Below are 18,218 nucleotides of genomic sequence, written 5' to 3' on the forward strand. Positions count from 1 at the left end.
TTGACGGCGTGGCTGTTGAAACCTCTATCTTAGAGGCTAAAGGATTTTCGAAACAAGTAATCCAAACCATGCTTAGAGCAAGAAAGCCTTCTTCGGCCCGTGTGTATCATAGAATATGGCAAGCCTATATTCACTGGTGTATTGGAAAAAAATTCAATCCGAGATCTTTCAAAGTAGCTAGGATTTTGGATTTCCTTCAGGCAGGATTGGATAAAGGGTTGAAAGCTGCTTCCTTGAGGGTTCAGGTCTCAGCGTTAACTGTATGGTTTCAGCAGAAGATTGCTGATTTACAGGATGTACGTACATTTTTCCAAGGAGTAGTACATATTCAACCTCCATTTGTTCCTCCTGCAGCTCCCTGGGATTTGAATTTAGTTCTTAAATTTCTCCAGGGTCCTTTGTTTGAACCACTTGAGAGAGCAGATCTTAAGTGGTTAACGGTTAAAATTCTTTTTTTTACTGGCAAAGGCGTCAGCCAGAAGAGTGTCAGATTTGGGAGCATTATCATGTAAGTCTCCTTTCCTAAGTTTTTTTCCAGACAGAGCAGCTTTCAGAACGAGATCTAGCTATCTTCCAAAGGTGGTATCAAAGTTTCACCTGAATGAAGAAATTGTAGTCCCAGATTTTCAGATATCGGGACTATCTGCGGGAGAAGCGTCGCTAGACGTGGTCCGGGCTTTAAGAATTTACATAGATCGTACTAGTGCCATCAGGAAAACAGATTCCCTCTTCATCCTCTACGGATTCCATAGAAGAGGATGGCCTGCTAGTAAACAGACGCTGGCGAGATGGCTCCGAATAGTAATAGCAGAAGCTTATTCTCATGCAGATCTCCCTATTCCGGCTAATGTCTCTGCACACTCTACACGTAAGGTAGGTCCTTCATGGGCAGCACAGCAGGGTGCTTCAGCAGAACAGATATGTAGGGCAGCCACATGGTCTTCCATAAACGCATTCATCAGACATTATGCCTTGGATACTTTTGCCTCTCATGACGCAGACTTCGGGCGAAAGGTCCTCCTGTGCACTCAGGAGCGTCCCCACCACTAAAATGGCTTTGGGAATCCCAATGTTATCCTGTGGATAAACCTGTGGACCCAGCCAGAGAAATATACGTTATGGTAAGAACTTACCGTTGATAACGTGATTTCTCTTATGTCCACAGGTATTCACAGGGATCCCACCTTGACGCATCTGATTTGAGGATCTAGACAGTCACTAAAACCTCTTCCTTCTTGTATGGAAGGGTGTGCATGTGTGTTCTTATCGCCTGTACAGGTCTCTACCTAATGTTCCTGCCTAAAATCGCTGTGGAAAGAACTGATCTGAGTCAGTGGGCAGGACAATATAGTGGAGGCCCCAATGCATCCTGGGAGACCAGAAAGCTTGTGACCGTGTTGGTGCCATTTTCGCTGTCGCTCAACCATATTCCAATGTTATCCTGTGGATACCTGTGGACATAAGAGAAATCACGTTATCAACGGTAAGTTCTTACCATAACGTATATTTTGGTGCCCTGTGCCAAAAAGAGAAATAGTGCCTCACCCACCATAACCAGAAAGGGGTAAGTGGGCGCCGCAGGCGCGCCTCAAAAGTATAGGGGTTTGGCTTCATGGGGAAGGGGCGTGGTCACAAAATTATACCAATTCATATTACGCCACACAGTAGTCTCCATTATTCAAATTACGCCACACAGTAGTGCCACTTTTGCACATTACAGCAGGCAGAATACCCCCCCTCATACGTCCTAGAGGATGCTGGGGACGACATCCAGACCATGGGGTATAGATGGGATCCGCAGGAGACATGTGCACTCTAAAGACTTTTCATTGGGTGTGAACTGGCTCCGACCTCTATGCCCCTCCTCTTGACCTCAGTTTTAGAAATGTGCCCAGGTCTGGATGCACTCTGAGGAGCTCTACTGAGTTTCTCTGAAAAGACTTATGTTAGGTATTTTATTTTCAGGGAGATCTGCTGGCATCAGACTCCCTGCTTTGTGGGACTGAGGGGGCAGAAGCAGAACCAACTTCCTCAGAGTTTCATGGCTCTGCTTCTGGCTGACAGGACACCATTAGCTCCTGAAGGGAACTGAACGCTAGCCGTGTCTAGATGCTCACTCCCACAGCACGCCGTCACCCCCTCACAGAGCCAGAAGTCAGAAGACAGGTGAGTATGAGAAGAATGATCTTCAATCAAGTAAGTGACGGCTGAGGTGCGGCGTGGCTGGCGGGAGCGCAGTGCGCCATTGCTGCCCACACACACAGGCACTGCAGGGTGCAGGCCGGGGGGGGGGGCGGCGGAGCCCTGGGCAGTAAGAAAAATACCTCAAACTGGCTAAAAGGGGGCATAAGATGCCGCTGGCACAGCCCTACACCCGCCAGTATAAATAATAAGTCAATATACTGAGTGTAAGGACGTGCCATTGTGGGGGCGGAGCTTCTTCCTCAGGCAGCCAGCACACTACTCAACGCCATTTTCTCTCTCTCCTCAGGCTGCAGAGAACATGCTGGTCCTCTCCTCCACTACTGACAAGTACAGGGTGCTATAAAGGGGGGGCACAAAGCCATTGTGGTGCATTTGATAGTGTATATTACTATTTAAAAGCGCTTTTGGGCTGTGGACATACTGTGTTCACAGGCAATACTGGCGCTGGGTTTGTGAACTGGCTGCTCCTATCCTGTGTCCCTCTGACAGATTTTACTGTGGGTCTGTACTCAAAATAAGTCCCAGTGTGTCTGTGAGTGTGGAGTACACGTGTGAGGCATGTCTGAGGCAGGGAGTTCCTCCCCGGAGGAAGCCATTTTAGGGACACAGAGTTGTAATGTGGTGGCGCTACCGGCACACCAAGAGCCTGCATGGATGAAAGAGCTACGTGACAGTATGCATCTGATCAACCGTAGACTGGATAAGTCTGAATCTAAGGCTGCATGCTGGAGAAAATCTGTGGAAGATGTGATTTTTCAGGATGCTGTTAATCCTTATGCGGGCGGCCCCTCTGGGTCACATAAGAGACCATTTGCAAATGTTGTAAACACTGATACCGACACGGATTCTGATTCTTGTGTCGACAATAGTGAATCCAGAGAGATAGATCATAAATTGGCAAAAAGTATACAATATATGATTGTGGCTATAAGGGACGTGTTGGAGGTTACAGAAAGCACTCCTGTACCTAAGGAGAAAGCTTATTTATGTAAGGAAAAGAAATCCAAAGTCACTTTCCCTCCTTCACACGAACTAAATGCTCTGTTTGAAGGGATGTGGGTGAATCCTGATAAAAAAAATTGTATTCCCAAAAGGATTCACATAGCTTATCCTTTCACGGTTGAAGATAGGATATTGGACTCTTGAGTTCACAAGCCGCTACCATGGCAGTATCGGCTAGGCGGGCGTTATGAATTCGCCACTGGAACGCGGATGCAGATTTAAAAAGAAACATGGAGGCTCTCTCATATAAAGGTGAGGCCTTATTTGGCGATAGCCTGGATGCGTTAGTCTCGGCGGCTGCCACAGGTAAGTCGACATTTTTGCCCTCTGCACCTGCACCGGCAAAAAAGACCTATCCCTCGCAAAATGCAGTCCTTTCGACCCAATAAATACAAAAAGGCGAGAGGTTCCCCCTTTGCAGGAAGGGGAAGGGGAAAGAAGCCCACACCGGCTCCAGGTTCCCAAGAGCAGAAGTCTACCCCTAATTCTGCCAAATCCCCAGCATGACGCTGGAACTCCCTTGCGGGAGGCCGCTCGGGTGGGGGCATGTCTCAAACTCTTCAGCCAGGATTGGATTCTGTCTGTCCTGGATCCATGGGTGTTGCAAATAGTATCCCAGGGATACAAACTAGAGTTTCAAGAGCTTCCCCCATGCCGATTTTTCAAATCGACCTTGCCAGCTTCTCCGCCAGAGAGAGAAGCAGTAACAGCGGCAATCCAAATCAAGCCTCTTTGTTCCGAAGCCGGACGGCTCGGTCAGACCGATCCTAAGTCTAAAAGATCTGAATTTCTTCCTGAAAAGGTTCAAGTTCAAGATGGAATCACTTCCTGCGGTGATTGCCAGTCTGGAGGAGGGGGACTATTTAGTGTCGGTGGTCATAAAGGATTCTTACCTGAATGTTCCCATTTATCCTCCTCACCAGGCTTAACTGAGATTCGCGATTCAGGATTGCTATTACCAATTCCAGACATTACCTTTCGGTCTCTCCACGGCGCCGCGGGTATTCACCAAGGTGATGGCAGAGATGATGGTCCTCCTTAGTCAGAAAGGTGTCAATATAATCGCTTATCTGGACGACCTCCTGATAAAGGCGAGATCCAGGGAGCAGTTATTACAAAACATATCCCTCTCTCTGTCAATACTCCAACAACACGGGTGGATCATAAATTACCCAAAGTCACCGACGACACGGTTGTCTTTCCTCGAGATGATTCTGGACACGGAAGTTCAGAGAGTATTTCTTCCGCTGGAAAAGGCTCTGGAAATCCAGAAAATGGTAAAACAGATATTGAAACCATCAAGTGTGTCGATTCATCAGTGCATTCGGTTGTTGGGGAAGATGGTGGCGGCCTACGAGGCCATACAGTTTTGCAGGTTCCATGCCAGAGTATTCCAGTGGGACCTGTTGGACAAATGGTCGGGGTCACACCTACACATGCACAGAAAGATAATCCTGTCTTCAAAAACCAGAATTTCGCTCCTGTGGTGGTTGCACAGCTCTCACCTGCTAGAGGGACGCAAGTTCGGGATTCAGGACTGGGTCCTAGTAACCACGGCTGCAAGTCTCCGAGGCTGGGGAGCAGTCTCTCATGGAGAAAACTTCCAGGGAACAGGAAGCCTGCCTTCACATAAACATTCTGGAGCTAAGAGCCATTTACAACGGCCTTCAACAAGCGGTACATTTTCTTCAAGACCGTCCCGTGCAGATCCAGGCGGACAATGTTACAGCAGTCGCATACATAAACAGGCAGGGCGGAACGTAAAGCAGAGCGGCAATGGCAGAGGTGACAAAAATCCTCCGCTGGGCAGAAAAACTGTTTCAAGCTCTGTCGGCAATATTCATTCCGGGAGTAGACAACTGGGAATCAGACTTCCTCAGCAGACACGATCTCCATCCAGGAGAGTGGGGCCTCCACCAAGAAGTCTTCGCAGAGGTGACAAGTCTTTGGGGAGTTCCTCAAATAGACATGATGGCATCTCGTCTCAACAAGAAGCTTCAGAGATACTGTTCCAGGTCGAGAGACCCTCAAGCAGTAGCAGTGGATGCACTGGTGACCCAGTGGGTGTTTCCATCCGTGTATGTTTTCCCTCCACTTCCGCTGATCCCAAAAGTACTCAGGATCATAAGAAAGACAAGGGTTCGAGCAATCTTTATTGCCCCAGACTGGCCAAGAAGGGCTTGGTACCCAGATCTTCAGCAGTTACTCATAGGAGATCCTTTGCCTCTTCCTCCTTGGGAGGACCTGCTGCAGCAGGGGCCATGTGTGTACCAAGACTTACCGCGGCTACGTTTGATGGCATGGCTGTTGAGCGACGTATCCTAGCCTGGAAGGGTATTCCTAAGGAGGTCATCCCCACTCTTATTCAGGCCACAAAGGGAGTAACGTCAAAACATTACCACCGTATTTGGAGAAAATTTGTCTTGGTGTGAATCCAAGAAAGCTCCTACGGAAGAGTTTCACTTAGGACGTTTTCTCCATTTTTTGCAGGATGGTGTGGAGACGGGCCTACGATTGGGATCAATCAAGGTCCAGATTTCGGCCTTGTCAGTGTTCTTTCAAAAACAATTGGCCTCTCTTCCAGAGGTTCAGACCTTTGTAAAAGGGGTTCTGCACTTCCAGCCTTCATTCGTGCCTCTAGTGGCACCATGGGACCTTAACGTGGTATTGCAGTTCCTTCAATCGGATTGGTTTGAGCCTCTACAAAAGATAGAGTTGAAGTTTCTCACTTGGAAAGTGGTGATGCTTTTGGCATTGGCATCCGCAAGGCGGGTGTCGGAATTGGGGGCCTTGTCTCACAAGAGCCCTTACCTGATTTTCCATGAAGATAGGGCAGAGTTGCGAACTCGCCAACATTTTCATCCCAAGGTGGTTTCTGCTTTTCACATAAACCAACCTATTGTGGTGCCAGTAGTTACTGACACATTCACTGATTCAAAGTCTCTAGATGTGGTTAGAGCTTTGAAAATCTACATTGCTAGAACAGCTCGTATACGGAAAACAGAGGCTCTGTTTGTCCTGTATGATCACAACAAGATTGGCTGTCCTGCTTCCAAGCAGACTATTGCACGTTGGATTAGAAATACGATTCAGCAAGCTCATACTATGGCTGGATTGCCGTTACCGACGTCGGTAAAGGCCCACTCCACTAGGAAGGTGGGCTCATTCTGGGCAGCTGCCCGGGGGGTCTCGGCATTACAACTTTGCCGAGCATCTACTTGGTCAGGGTCAAACACATTTACCAAGTTCTACAAGTTTGACACCTTGGCCGATGAGGACCTAAAGTTTGGTCAATCGGTGCTGCAGAGTCAAATGCACTCTCCCGCCCGTACTGGAGCTTTGGTATAGACCCCATGGTCTTGATGTCCCCAGCATCCTCTAGGACGTATGAGAAAATAGGATTTTGATAACCTACCGGTAAATCCTTTTCTCCTAGTCCGTAGAGGATGCTGGGCGCCCGTCCCAGTGTGTACTTTACCTGCAGTTTAGTTATTACAGTTACACAAGTTGTGTTATCTTGGTTTCAGCATGTTGCTGCAATTAGTTCATGCCTGTTGGCGTGTGTTATGTTGAATGCCATGTGTGCGGCATGGTTGAGGGTGTGAGTTGGTAGATATCTCACCACTAGTTAAGTAATTCCTTTCCTCGAAATGTCAGTCTCCCTGGGCACAGTTCCTACAACTGAGGTCTGGAGGAGGGGCATAGAGGGAGGAGCCAGTTCACACCCAATGAAAAGTCTTTAGAGTGCCCATGTCTCCTGCGGATCCCGTCTATACCCCATGGTCTTGATGTCGTCCCCAGCATCCTCTACGGACTAGAAGAAAAGGATTTACCGGTAGGTTATCAAGATCCTATTTTTACACTTTATGCCAGGCAGAGCCCCCTTTTACACATTACGTTAGGCAGAGCCCCCTTTTACACATTATGCCAGGCAGAGCCCACTTTTACACATTACTCCAAGTGTCTCTCGGAGCGGCTGCATGTGACATCACACAGCTGCCCTGAAAATGGTCTGGACAACGCCCACCAAATGCCACATTGACGTGTCCCCCCCCCCCCCCCCCTCCCCCGGGCTCTGCCGCTGTCAATTACTATCTTTCTGGTATGCGATCGCATGGTGAAGGGACACGCATGTGCACTATCGCCTGTGCGCGTGTGCAGACCCTTTAGACGTTCCTGCTGCATGTGAACGTGACTGCGTCCATCATTAAATAATCCCCAGAATGTAGATGCGCTGTGTGCTAGGCACTGCTAGTTACGCCCCTGATCAGGAACTAATGTATAATGCTGCTCTCAATAACATCAGACAGATATGTATGTACCCTGCAGTGTGAGAGAGAGGGAGTCTTCCACTTGTGGTTGTGAGGCCAGTAGACCTGTAGACTAGAGAACCAGTGTATGGTAATAACCACCCAGCAGTACATCCTCTGGTCCCCAGGATACTGTGTGCTCCCACGCTGAGCCTCCCCCCACCACCAACCTCCCCTCACCCCATTGCCTAGACGCACCCGTCTCTCTGCTCATTAACAGCGTATACGCCAGCCGGAGGCCGCCAGGGCTCCAACTACACAGTACACCAGTGTTGCCTGCACGGCGCAGAGGAGACCGCTTTACAAGTATCCAGTGTGTGTGGGAGGCGGAGCTACGTCTGTCCGGCTCAGTGTGACAGGCAGCACATCACCGCGGCTCCGTGTAGAATGAACTTCTGTGCATGCGCAGAAGTTCCAGTTGCGGCAGCCGCGGTTTTATGTGTATCAGCCTGTCGGGGGCATCGGCCATTCAGAGGAGCAAGGGACCCGGCCGACCGGCAAACTATCCCAGAAGTCCCGGGCTTCCAATCCGCCCCTGACTATGTAGACACTGTCTGGTTGTGAACTGTAATCTCCAACTAATGTCAAGGCACAGAACCCTATATACGCAGCACTGCACACTGGAGAAGTCAGCATTGTTACTTTCTTCACAAACTCATTATGGAGCTCAACAGAAGCCACTGGAGAGCCATGATCTCCTACAGTGGTTTGTGACAGCAGTTGAGTTTTGACTTGACTGCAGGCTGCTTTTGGGGAGGAAGCACCATCCCTAACCACTGTGGGGGGTTTTTTTAAGAAAATATTTTTATTGGATTTTTCTTATAAAAGAAAAGAGAAAACAGTACAATATACAAAGTACAAAACATAAGACAAAAGGCATGGATATGGGAAATGCAACACATTGATATGGTATAGGTAGTGCAACAGAATGTTAAGAGCCATGCCAGCAAAGTTCCAAAACAGACATTCCAGAGGAACAGTATAAGAACGGCATAATACAGCATGTAGCAGTGTAGCTGCAACACCCAAAAAACATACCAGAAGAAACGTATACACAACCATTTATATGCAATTATAATACAAAATAGAAAAGAGAAAGGAAAGAAAAAAGATGAACAGACAAGGGTACGAAATAGAGGACATTGGAGTTGGGGGGCTGGGGAAGGGAGGGGGCTGCAAACATCCTACAAGGATCTTCTCAAACCAGTTAGGGGCGGTAAAAAATGTTCCGAAGTTTTGGAAGGATCACAGACAGGGTCACCTGAGATTACGGATAAACACCATCACTAAATAGGGATACATAGTTTGCGGTAAGATTCCCAGCTGAGTGAGTCAAATAATTTTAGTATATGCTTTTGTTGAGAGGGGGGAAGGGATTCTATATAAGGACCCCATTTTCTGTAAAAACTAAGAGCGTTACAATCAAAGTCAGGGAGAGTGGACTGATGCTCAAGATATAATGTAACAGTGAGAATGGATTTAAGGTTTTAAGGAGTGGGATGTTCAAAATATCCAGTGGTTTAGAATCAGTTTCTTCTCCAGGGTCAACAAAACATACAGAAAGGGGGTATAGTGGACCTAAGATGGTGGAAGACACCAGGCAGTGGTGTTAAGGCCAAGGATTGCTGCTGGGTCCATAGGGAGGGAGATTCAAAAGTTAGACTTCAAGTACCACAACACTTTATGCCAAAACCGTTTCACCTTCGGGCACTGCCAGAAGTTTTGTATGAAAAGAGCATTGGGCGCTTTACATTTAGGACAGTGTCCTGTTTCAGCAGAAACCATATATTTGCGCTGTCCGGGGGCTATATACGCTCTGTGGAGAAACTTAAAGTGGATCTCCTGGAGCTCGGCAGAGTGTAGAGCCTTCAAAATTGAGGTAGGGGGGAGAGGAAGCAATCCACAGACGGAGCCCAGGACCAATCACTTGAACATCTAGAAATTATAGGGGACCACAGGGTATCAGGTTTGCTTAAGAGCAGATCCTGATATAACCAGCAGACCTTATAAGAAAAGTGTTCAGGGAGAACAAAGAGTGCGTAACATACTGATCAGGCCCAGCGGAAACCCAAACCTGTCTAGGGTAGTATATAAATGATCCCAGCTGTCAAGGTCAAAGGCCGCCTCAGCGTCCAAAGCTAGCCACTGTGTTTGAGGGATTTGCAGAATTTTGTTGTGGGAGATGGCCTCTGAAAGACGAGGAGCGATGCTGATGGCCTGTGTCCGCTATCACCGAGGACAATGTTGCTACCATGCAGGCACTAGTTCAGGTGTATGCTAGGGTGACTGTGGCCCAGTTAGAGAAGGAGATAGGCATTTCATAAGGATCCATCCACAAAAATCTTGGCCTAAGCAAGGTTTCTGCATACTGGGTGCCCCATCAGCTAACTTGAGAGCAGGAGGAGGCTCGGGTGACTTGGTGCTGCAACATGGAGATTAGGTTTAATGGCGGTCGTTCAAACTCTGTCTGGCAGATCATCAGTGGCAATGAATTCTGGATCTACAGTTTTGACCCTGGGACTAAACAACAGTTGGCCCAGTGGACTCCACTGACGTGAGTTAACTGTGGCTATTTTTGTGGCCAAGACTGGTCCTGTAGCTACTGTAACACTTTCGCAGCAGCATGCCGTCACTGGGGACTAGTAGGCCAACTAATGCCTGCTGCAAATGCTGGAAGCTATTTCCAGCCACAATCCAAGTACTCGCATTCATGGTGCACTTCTCCATCAAAACAGTGCACCTGCTCACAAGTCCAGGAAAGTGATAGATTTTCTGGGCCACGAATGTACCCAGGAGCTTTGTCTTTCACCGTCGAGTCCAGACCTTGCCCCCTATGAGTCCTTTGTATTCCCACAAATCAAGCGCAAGATGCACAAGATTAATTTTGAGTCACCAGAATCTGCAGTGGAGACCTTCATCCAGCATGTAGAAGACATACCTGATCGAACTGCTGATCCAAGCGCATGCAACTTTGCATGCGTCTAGATTCCTCCGACAAATTCTTTGAAAAAAAATTAATGTTCACTGTAGATGTTTGTAAGTAGAATAATTTTTGCAGTTCTTACATCTTATTGCACACCCCTCGTGTTATATATATATATATATATATATATATATATATATATTTATTTAATATATATATAAAAAAATCTAAACTCTTTTAACCCCCCCTCCTTTCACACACACACACACACACACACACACACACACACACACACACACACACACACACACACACACACACACACACTAAAATAAAAGGTGCCAAATCTATCCAGAAAATACTGTAGGGTAAAGAAGATAGAATTTGACCAACACGAAGCACATTGAATGGCAAACGTATCCTTTTTAGCCATTTAAATCCTCAACGCCTTTAAATACCTCTCTGTGATTATTTTCAGTGACACAGCAGTACAACCATTTCCTTTTTTTCTTTCCCAGTTCTGAATATGCCATTATAAGTTTGTACACGTGACGTTTTTTGAAATATAAACATTTAGGTTTGTATGTTTTCATTTTACCTATTTTTCTTTTAGACATCGGCCGGCCTTCCACACTCCCACAGTCTCTCGAAAGTCCGGTTCCAGAGTTCGTAGAATGTTTTCCATGTCGCACAAGTCCCCTCCTCCTAAGGTGCCTCAACCTGACAGAGTTGATGAGGTGTATGATGCCCTTAAAAAGGGGTTAGGGTAAGAAAAACCTGCTAAATCTGTTCTGTTTACAGTTGTCATTGTCCTTTGAGTAAGTTGTAAGTTCTTGTGTTTCCTCCTTGTCTCAAATATTAAGTTTCCAGCGTTTTTCTTTCTCCCATTAGCTTTTTGATACATTTGGGGGGAATTCAATTCTTTCCGATGTTCAGCTGTCGACATACCCAAGAATTTAAGAAATCCAACACCTTTAAATTTCCTGAACATTACTATGGGGTAAAATGAGTAATGTTGGTGGTCGCAATGTACTGGTGTTTCGGCAGCATCGTTGTCAATTCGCGGATATTGCCAAGAGTTAAATTTTCCCCTATATCTTTTTATCTTTTATATAGGAGTATATTCAATAAACTTAAGTCATGCAGATATCCCTATCCAAATACACTTGAATTTTGATTGCACTACCCAACAACTCTAAAATGTATATGTGTGTGTGTATATACATACATACATACATACATACATACAGTGTATGTGTGTGTATGTATATATATATATATATATATATATATATATGTATGTATAGTTTTTTTCTGTTTTTTTTTTTTTTTACTAACCTACTTCTGTTTGTCTATATATCTTTATGTCAGATATTTTTTTTTTTTTTGGCGATGTATGTTTATTGATTTTAAAACAAACAGGCAAAAGTCCATAATCACTAAAGTGCCCTCCTGCATAAGTACATACAGACCGTCAGTGCCGTAACTAGACATTTTAGTGCTGTGTGCAAGAAACAGCCTCGGCGCCCCCCCTCTATGCAAAACAGGGGCAGTACGCGCCATAAGCGCGCAAAAAATATGTAGGCGCGTGGCTTCATGGGGAAGGGGTGTGGCCACAAAATAATACCAATTCATATTACTGTGCACAGTAGTCTCTATTATTAGCCACACTACACCAGGTAGAGCCCCTTTTACATATTATGGCAGACAGATTCACCTTTTAACACATTACGGCAGACAGCATCCCCTTTTCTCTATCGTCCTAAGTGGATGCTGGGGTTCCTGAAAGGACCATGGGGAATAGCGGCTCCGCAGGAGACAGGGCACAAAAAAGTAAAGCTTTACTAGGTCAGGTGGTGTGCACTGGCTCCTCCCCCTATGACCCTCCTCCAGACTCCAGTTAGATTTTGTGCCCGAACGAGAAGGGTGCAATCTAGGTGGCTCTCCTAAAGAGCTGCTTAGAGAAAGTTTAGTTTAGGTTTTTTTTTCTTTACAGTGAGTCCTGCTGGCAACAGGATCACTGCAACGTGGGACTTAGGGGGAAAGTAGTAAACTCACCTGCATGCAGAGTGGATTTGCTGCTTGGCTACTGGACACCATTAGCTCCAGAGGGATCGAACACAGGCCCAGCCGTGGAGTCCGGTCCCGGAGCCGCGCCGCCGACCCCCTTGCAGATGCTGAAGCGTGAAGAGGTCCGGAAACCGGCGGCTGAAGACTCCTCAGTCTTCATAAGGTAGCGCACAGCACTGCAGCTGTGCGCCATTTTCCTCTCAGCACACTTCACTGGGCAGTCACTGAGGGTGCAGAGCGCTGGGGGGGGGCGCTCTGAGAGGCAAATATAAACCTTATACAAGGCTAAAAATACCTCACATATAGCCCATAGGGGCTATATGGAGATATTTAACCCCTGCCTGACTGGAAAAATAGCGGGAGAAGAACCCGCCGAAAAAGGGGCGGGGCCTATCTCCTCAGCACACGGCGCCATTTTCTGTCACAGCTCCGCTGGTCAGAACGGCTCCCAGGTCTCTCCCCTGCACTGCACTACAGAAACAGGGTAAAACAGAGAGGGGGGGCACATTAATGGCTATATATATATATATTAAAGCAGCTATAAGGGAGCACTTAATATAAGGATATCCCTTGTATATATAGCGCTTTGTGGTGTGTGCTGGCAGACTCTCCCTCTGTCTCCCCAAAAGGGCTAGTGGGTCCTGTCTTCATTAGAGCATTCCCTGTGAGTTTGCGGTGTGTGTCGGTACGTGGTGTCGACATGTATGAGGACGATATTGGTGTGGAGGCGGAGCAATTGCCAAATATGCAGATGTCACCCCCCAGGGGGTCGACACCAGAATGGATGCCTTTATTTGTGGAATTACGTGATGGTTTATCTTCCCTTAAACAGTCAGTTGAGGACATGAGGCGGCCGGACAATCAATTAATGCCTGTCCAGGCGCCTCAAACACCGTCAGGGGCTGTAAAACGCCCTTTGCCTCAGTCGGTCGACACAGACCCAGACACGGGCACTGATTCCAGTGACGACGGTAGAAATTCAAACGTATTTTCCAGTAGGGCCACACGTTATATGATTTTGGCAATGAAGGAGACGTTACATTTAGCTGATACTACAGATACCGTAAAACAGGGTATTATGTATGGTGTGAAAAAACTACAAACAGTTTTTCCTGAATCAGAAGAATTAAATGACGTGTGTGATGAAGCGTGGGTTGCTCCTGATAAAAAGTTGATAATTTCAAAAAAGTTATTGGCATTATACCCTTTCCCGCCAGAGGTTAGGGCGCGCTGGGAAACACCCCCTAAGGTGGACAAGGCGCTCACACGCTTATCCAAACAAGTGGCGTTACCCTCTCCTGAGACGGCCGCACTTAAGGATCCATCAGATAGAAAGATGGAAGTTATTCAAAAGAATATATACACACATGCAGGTGTTATACTACGACCAGCTATAGCAACTGCCTGGATGTGCAGTGCTGGAGTAGTTTGGTCAGAATCCCTGATTGAAAATATTGATACCCTAGATAGGGACAATGTTTTACTGTCGTTAGAACAAATAAAGGATGCATTTATCTATATGCGTGATGCACAGAGGGATATTTGCACACTGGCATCTCGGGTGAGTGCTATGTCCATTTCAGCCAGAAGAGCCTTATGGACACGACAGTGGACAGGCGATGCGGATTCAAAACGTCACATGGAGGTTTTGCCGTATAAAGGGGAGGAGTTATTTGGAGTTGGTCTATCAGACTTGGTGGCCACGGCTACTGCCGGGAAATCCACTTTTTTACCTCAAGTCACTCCCCAACAGAGAAAGGCACCGACCTTTCAACCGCAGCCTTTTCGCTCCTACAAAAATAAGAGAGCAAAGGGCTTGTCGTACCTGCCACGAGGCAGAGGAAGAGGGAAGAGACACCAACAGGCAGCTCCTTCCCAGGAACAGAAGCCCTCCCCGGCTCCTGCAAAAACCTCAGCATGACGCTGGGGCCTCTCAAGCGGACTCGGGGACAGTGGGGGGCCGTCTCAAAAATTACAGCGCGCAGTGGGCTCACTCGCAGGTAGACCCCTGGATCCTGCAGATAATATCTCAGGGGTACAGGTTGGAATTAGAGACGGATCCTCCTCATCGTTTCCTGAAGTCTGCCTTACCAACCGTCTCTTCCGAAAGGGAGAGGGTGTTGGAAGCCATTCACAAGCTGTACGCTCAGCAGGTGATAGTCAAAGTACCCCTATTACAACAAGGAAAGGGGTATTATTCCACTCTATTTGTGGTACCGAAGCCGGATGGCTCGGTAAGGCCTATTCTAAATCTGAAGTCCTTGAACCTCTACATAAAAAAGTTCAAGTTCAAGATGGAGTCACTCAGAGCAGTGATAGCGAACCTGGAAGAAGGGGACTTTATGGTATCCTTGGACATCAAGGATGCGTATCTACACGTTCCGATTTACCCCGCACACCAGGGGTACCTCAGGTTCATTGTTCAAAACTGTCACTATCAGTTTCAGACGCTGCCGTTCGGATTGTCCACGGCGCCTCGGGTCTTTACCAGGGTAATGGCCGAGATGATGATTCTTCTTCGAAGAAAAGGCGTATTAGTTATCCCATACTTGGACGATCTCCTAATAAGGGCAAGGTCCAGAGAACAGCTGGAGACAGCTTTAGCACTATCTCAAGAGGTGCTAAGACAACACGGGTGGATTCTGAATATTCCAAAATCCCATTTAATCCCGACAACTCGTCTGCTGTTCCTAGGAATGATTCTGGACACGGTTCAGAAAAAGGTTTTCCTTCCAGAGGAAAAAGCCAAGGAGTTATCCGATCTGGTCAGGAACCTCCTAAAACCAGGAAAAGTGTCAGTACATCAATGCACAAGAGTCCTGGGAAAAATGGTGGCTTCTTACGAAGCAATTCCATTCGGCAGATTCCATGCAAGAATATTCCAAAGGGATCTGTTGGACAAATGGTCAGGGTCGCATCTGCAGATGCACCTGCGAATAACCCTGTCACCAAAGACAAGGGTGTCACTTCTGTGGTGGTTGCAGAAGGCTCACCTATTAGAAGGCCGCAGATTCGGCATTCAGGATTGGATCCTGGTGACCACGGACGCCAGCCTGAGAGGCTGGGGAGCAGTCACACAAGGAAGAAACTTCCAGGGAGTATGGACGAGTCTGGAAAAGTCTCTTCACATAAACATTCTGGAACTAAGAGCAATCTACAATGCTCTAAGCCAGGCGGAACTTCTCCTGCAAGGAAAGCCGGTGTTGATTCAGTCGGACAACATCACGGCGGTCGCCCATGTAAACAGGCAGGGCGGCACAAGAAGCAGGAGTGCAATGGCAGAAGCTGCCAAGATTCTTCGCTGGGCGGAGAATCACGTGATAGCACTGTCAGCAGTGTTCATCCCGGGCGTGGACAACTGGGAAGCAGACTTCCTCAGCAGACACGATCTTCATCCGGGAGAGTGGGGTCTACATCCAGAAGTCTTCAACATGTTAATAGACCGTTGGGAAAGACCAATTGTAGACATGATGGCGTCTCGCCTCAACAAGAAACTGGACAAATATTGCGCCAGGTCAAGAGATCCACAGGCAATAGCTGTGGACGCACTGGTAACTCCTTGGGTGTACCAGTCAGTGTATGTGTTTCCTCCTCTGCCGCTCATACCAAAGGTATTGAAGATCATACGGCAAAGAAGAGTAAGAACAATACTAGTGGTTCCGGATTGGCCGAGAAGGACTTGGTATCCGGAACTTCAAGAGATGCTCACGGACGAACCGTGGCCTCTACCTCTGAGAAGGGACCTGCTACAGCAGGGTCCCTGTCTTTTTCAAGACTTACCGCGGCTGCGTTTGACGGCATGGCGGTTGAACGCCAGATCCTAAAAGGGAAAGGCATTCCAGAAGAAGTCATTCCTACCTTGATTAAGGCACGGAAGGAAGTCACCGTGAAACATTATCACCGCATTTGGCGAAAATATGTAGCGTGGTGCGAGGATCGGAGGGTTCCGACGGAGGAATTCCAATTGGGTCGTTTCCTACATTTCCTGCAATCAGGATTATCTATGGGTCTCAAATTGGGATCCATTAAGGTTCAAATTTCGGCCCTGTCAATATTCTTCCAAAAAGAATTGGCCTCTGTCCCTGAGGTCCAGACTTTTGTCAAGGGAGTACTGCATATACAGCCTCCTGTGGTGCCTCCGGTGGCACCGTGGGATCTAAATGTAGTTTTAGATTTCCTCAAATCCCATTGGTTTGAACCATTGAAAAAGGTGGATTTGAAATATCTCACATTGAAAGTGACTATGTTACTAGCCCTGGCCTCTGCCAGGAGAGTATCTGAATTGGCGGCTTTATCTTATAAAAGTCCTTATCTAATCTTCCATTCGGATAGGGCAGAACTGCGGACTCGTCCGCATTTTCTCCCTAAAGTGGTATCAGCATTTCATCTGAACCAACCTATTGTGGTGCCTGCGGCCACTAGCGACTTGGAGGACTCCAAGTTGTTGGACGTTGTCAGAGCCTTAAAAATATACATTGCAAGGACGGCTGGAGTCAGAAAATCTGACTCGCTGTTTATATTGTATGCACCCAACAAGTTGGGCGCACCTGCTTCTAAGCAGTCGATTGCTCGTTGGATTTGTAACACAATTCAACTTGCACATTCTGTGGCAGGCCTGCCACAGCCTAAAACTGTAAAAGCCCACTCCACAAGGAAGGTGGGCTCATCTTGGGCGGCTGCCCGAGGGGTCTCGGCATTACAACTCTGCCGAGCAGCTACGTGGTCGGGGGAGAACACGTTTGTAAAATTTTACAAATTTGATACCCTGGCAAAGGAGGACCTGGAGTTCTCTCATTCGGTGCTGCAGAGTCATCCGCACTCTCCCGCCCGTTTGGGAGCTTTGGTATAATCCCCATGGTCCTTTCAGGAACCCCAGCATCCACTTAGGACGATAGAGAAAATAAGAATTTACTTACCGATAATTCTATTTCTCGGAGTCCGTAGTGGATGCTGGGCGCCCATCCCAAGTGCGGATTATCTGCAATACTTGTACATAGTTATTGTTAACTAATTCGGGTTATTGTTAAGGAGCCATCTTTAAGAGGCCCTTTCTGTTGTCATACTGTTAACTGGGTTTAGATCACAAGTTGTACGGTGTGATTGGTGTGGCTGGTATGAGTCTTACCCGGGATTCAAAATGCCTCCCTTATTGTGTATGCTCGTCCGGGCACAGTACCTAACTGGAGTCTGGAGGAGGGTCATAGGGGGAGGAGCCAGTGCACACCACCTGACCTAGTAAAGCTTTACTTTTTTGTGCCCTGTCTCCTGCGGAGCCGCTATTCCCCATGGTCCTTTCAGGAACCCCAGCATCCACTACGGACTCCGAGAAATAGAATTATCGGTAAGTAAATTCTTATTTTTACATATTACGGCAGACTGCGTCCTCTTTTTACACATTACGGCAGACAGCGTCCCCTTATTACACATTACGGCAGATTGCGTCCCCTTATTACACATTACAGCAGACAGCGTCCCCATATTACACATTACGGCAGACAGCGTCCCCATATTACACATTACGGCAGACAGCGTCCCCATATTACACATTACGGCAGACAGCGTCCCCCTTTTTACACATTACGGCAGACAGCGTCCCCTGTTTTACACATTACGGCAGACAGCGTCCCGTTTTACACTTTGCGGCAGACCGCGTCCCCTGTTTTACACATTATGGCAGACAGCTTCCCCATATTACACATTATGGCAGA

General features: G+C 47.3%; 1 protein-coding gene across 6 annotated transcripts in view; it reads left to right on the plus strand.

Moving 5' to 3' along the window:
* Window positions 1–18,218, plus strand: part of RIPOR1 (RHO family interacting cell polarization regulator 1) — a 627,513-nt gene that overhangs the window by 273,085 nt on the left and 336,210 nt on the right. For all 6 annotated transcript variants that reach the window (XM_063945248.1, XM_063945245.1, XM_063945246.1 and 3 more), the window contains exon 3: window positions 11,054–11,206. In XM_063945248.1, coding sequence (XP_063801318.1) covers window positions 11,054–11,206 — 153 coding nt within the window. The remainder of the gene's footprint in view (window positions 1–11,053; window positions 11,207–18,218) is intronic.

Source organism: Pseudophryne corroboree, chromosome 11, assembly GCF_028390025.1.
Source record: "Pseudophryne corroboree isolate aPseCor3 chromosome 11, aPseCor3.hap2, whole genome shotgun sequence".
Lineage (NCBI taxonomy): Eukaryota > Metazoa > Chordata > Amphibia > Anura > Myobatrachidae > Pseudophryne > Pseudophryne corroboree.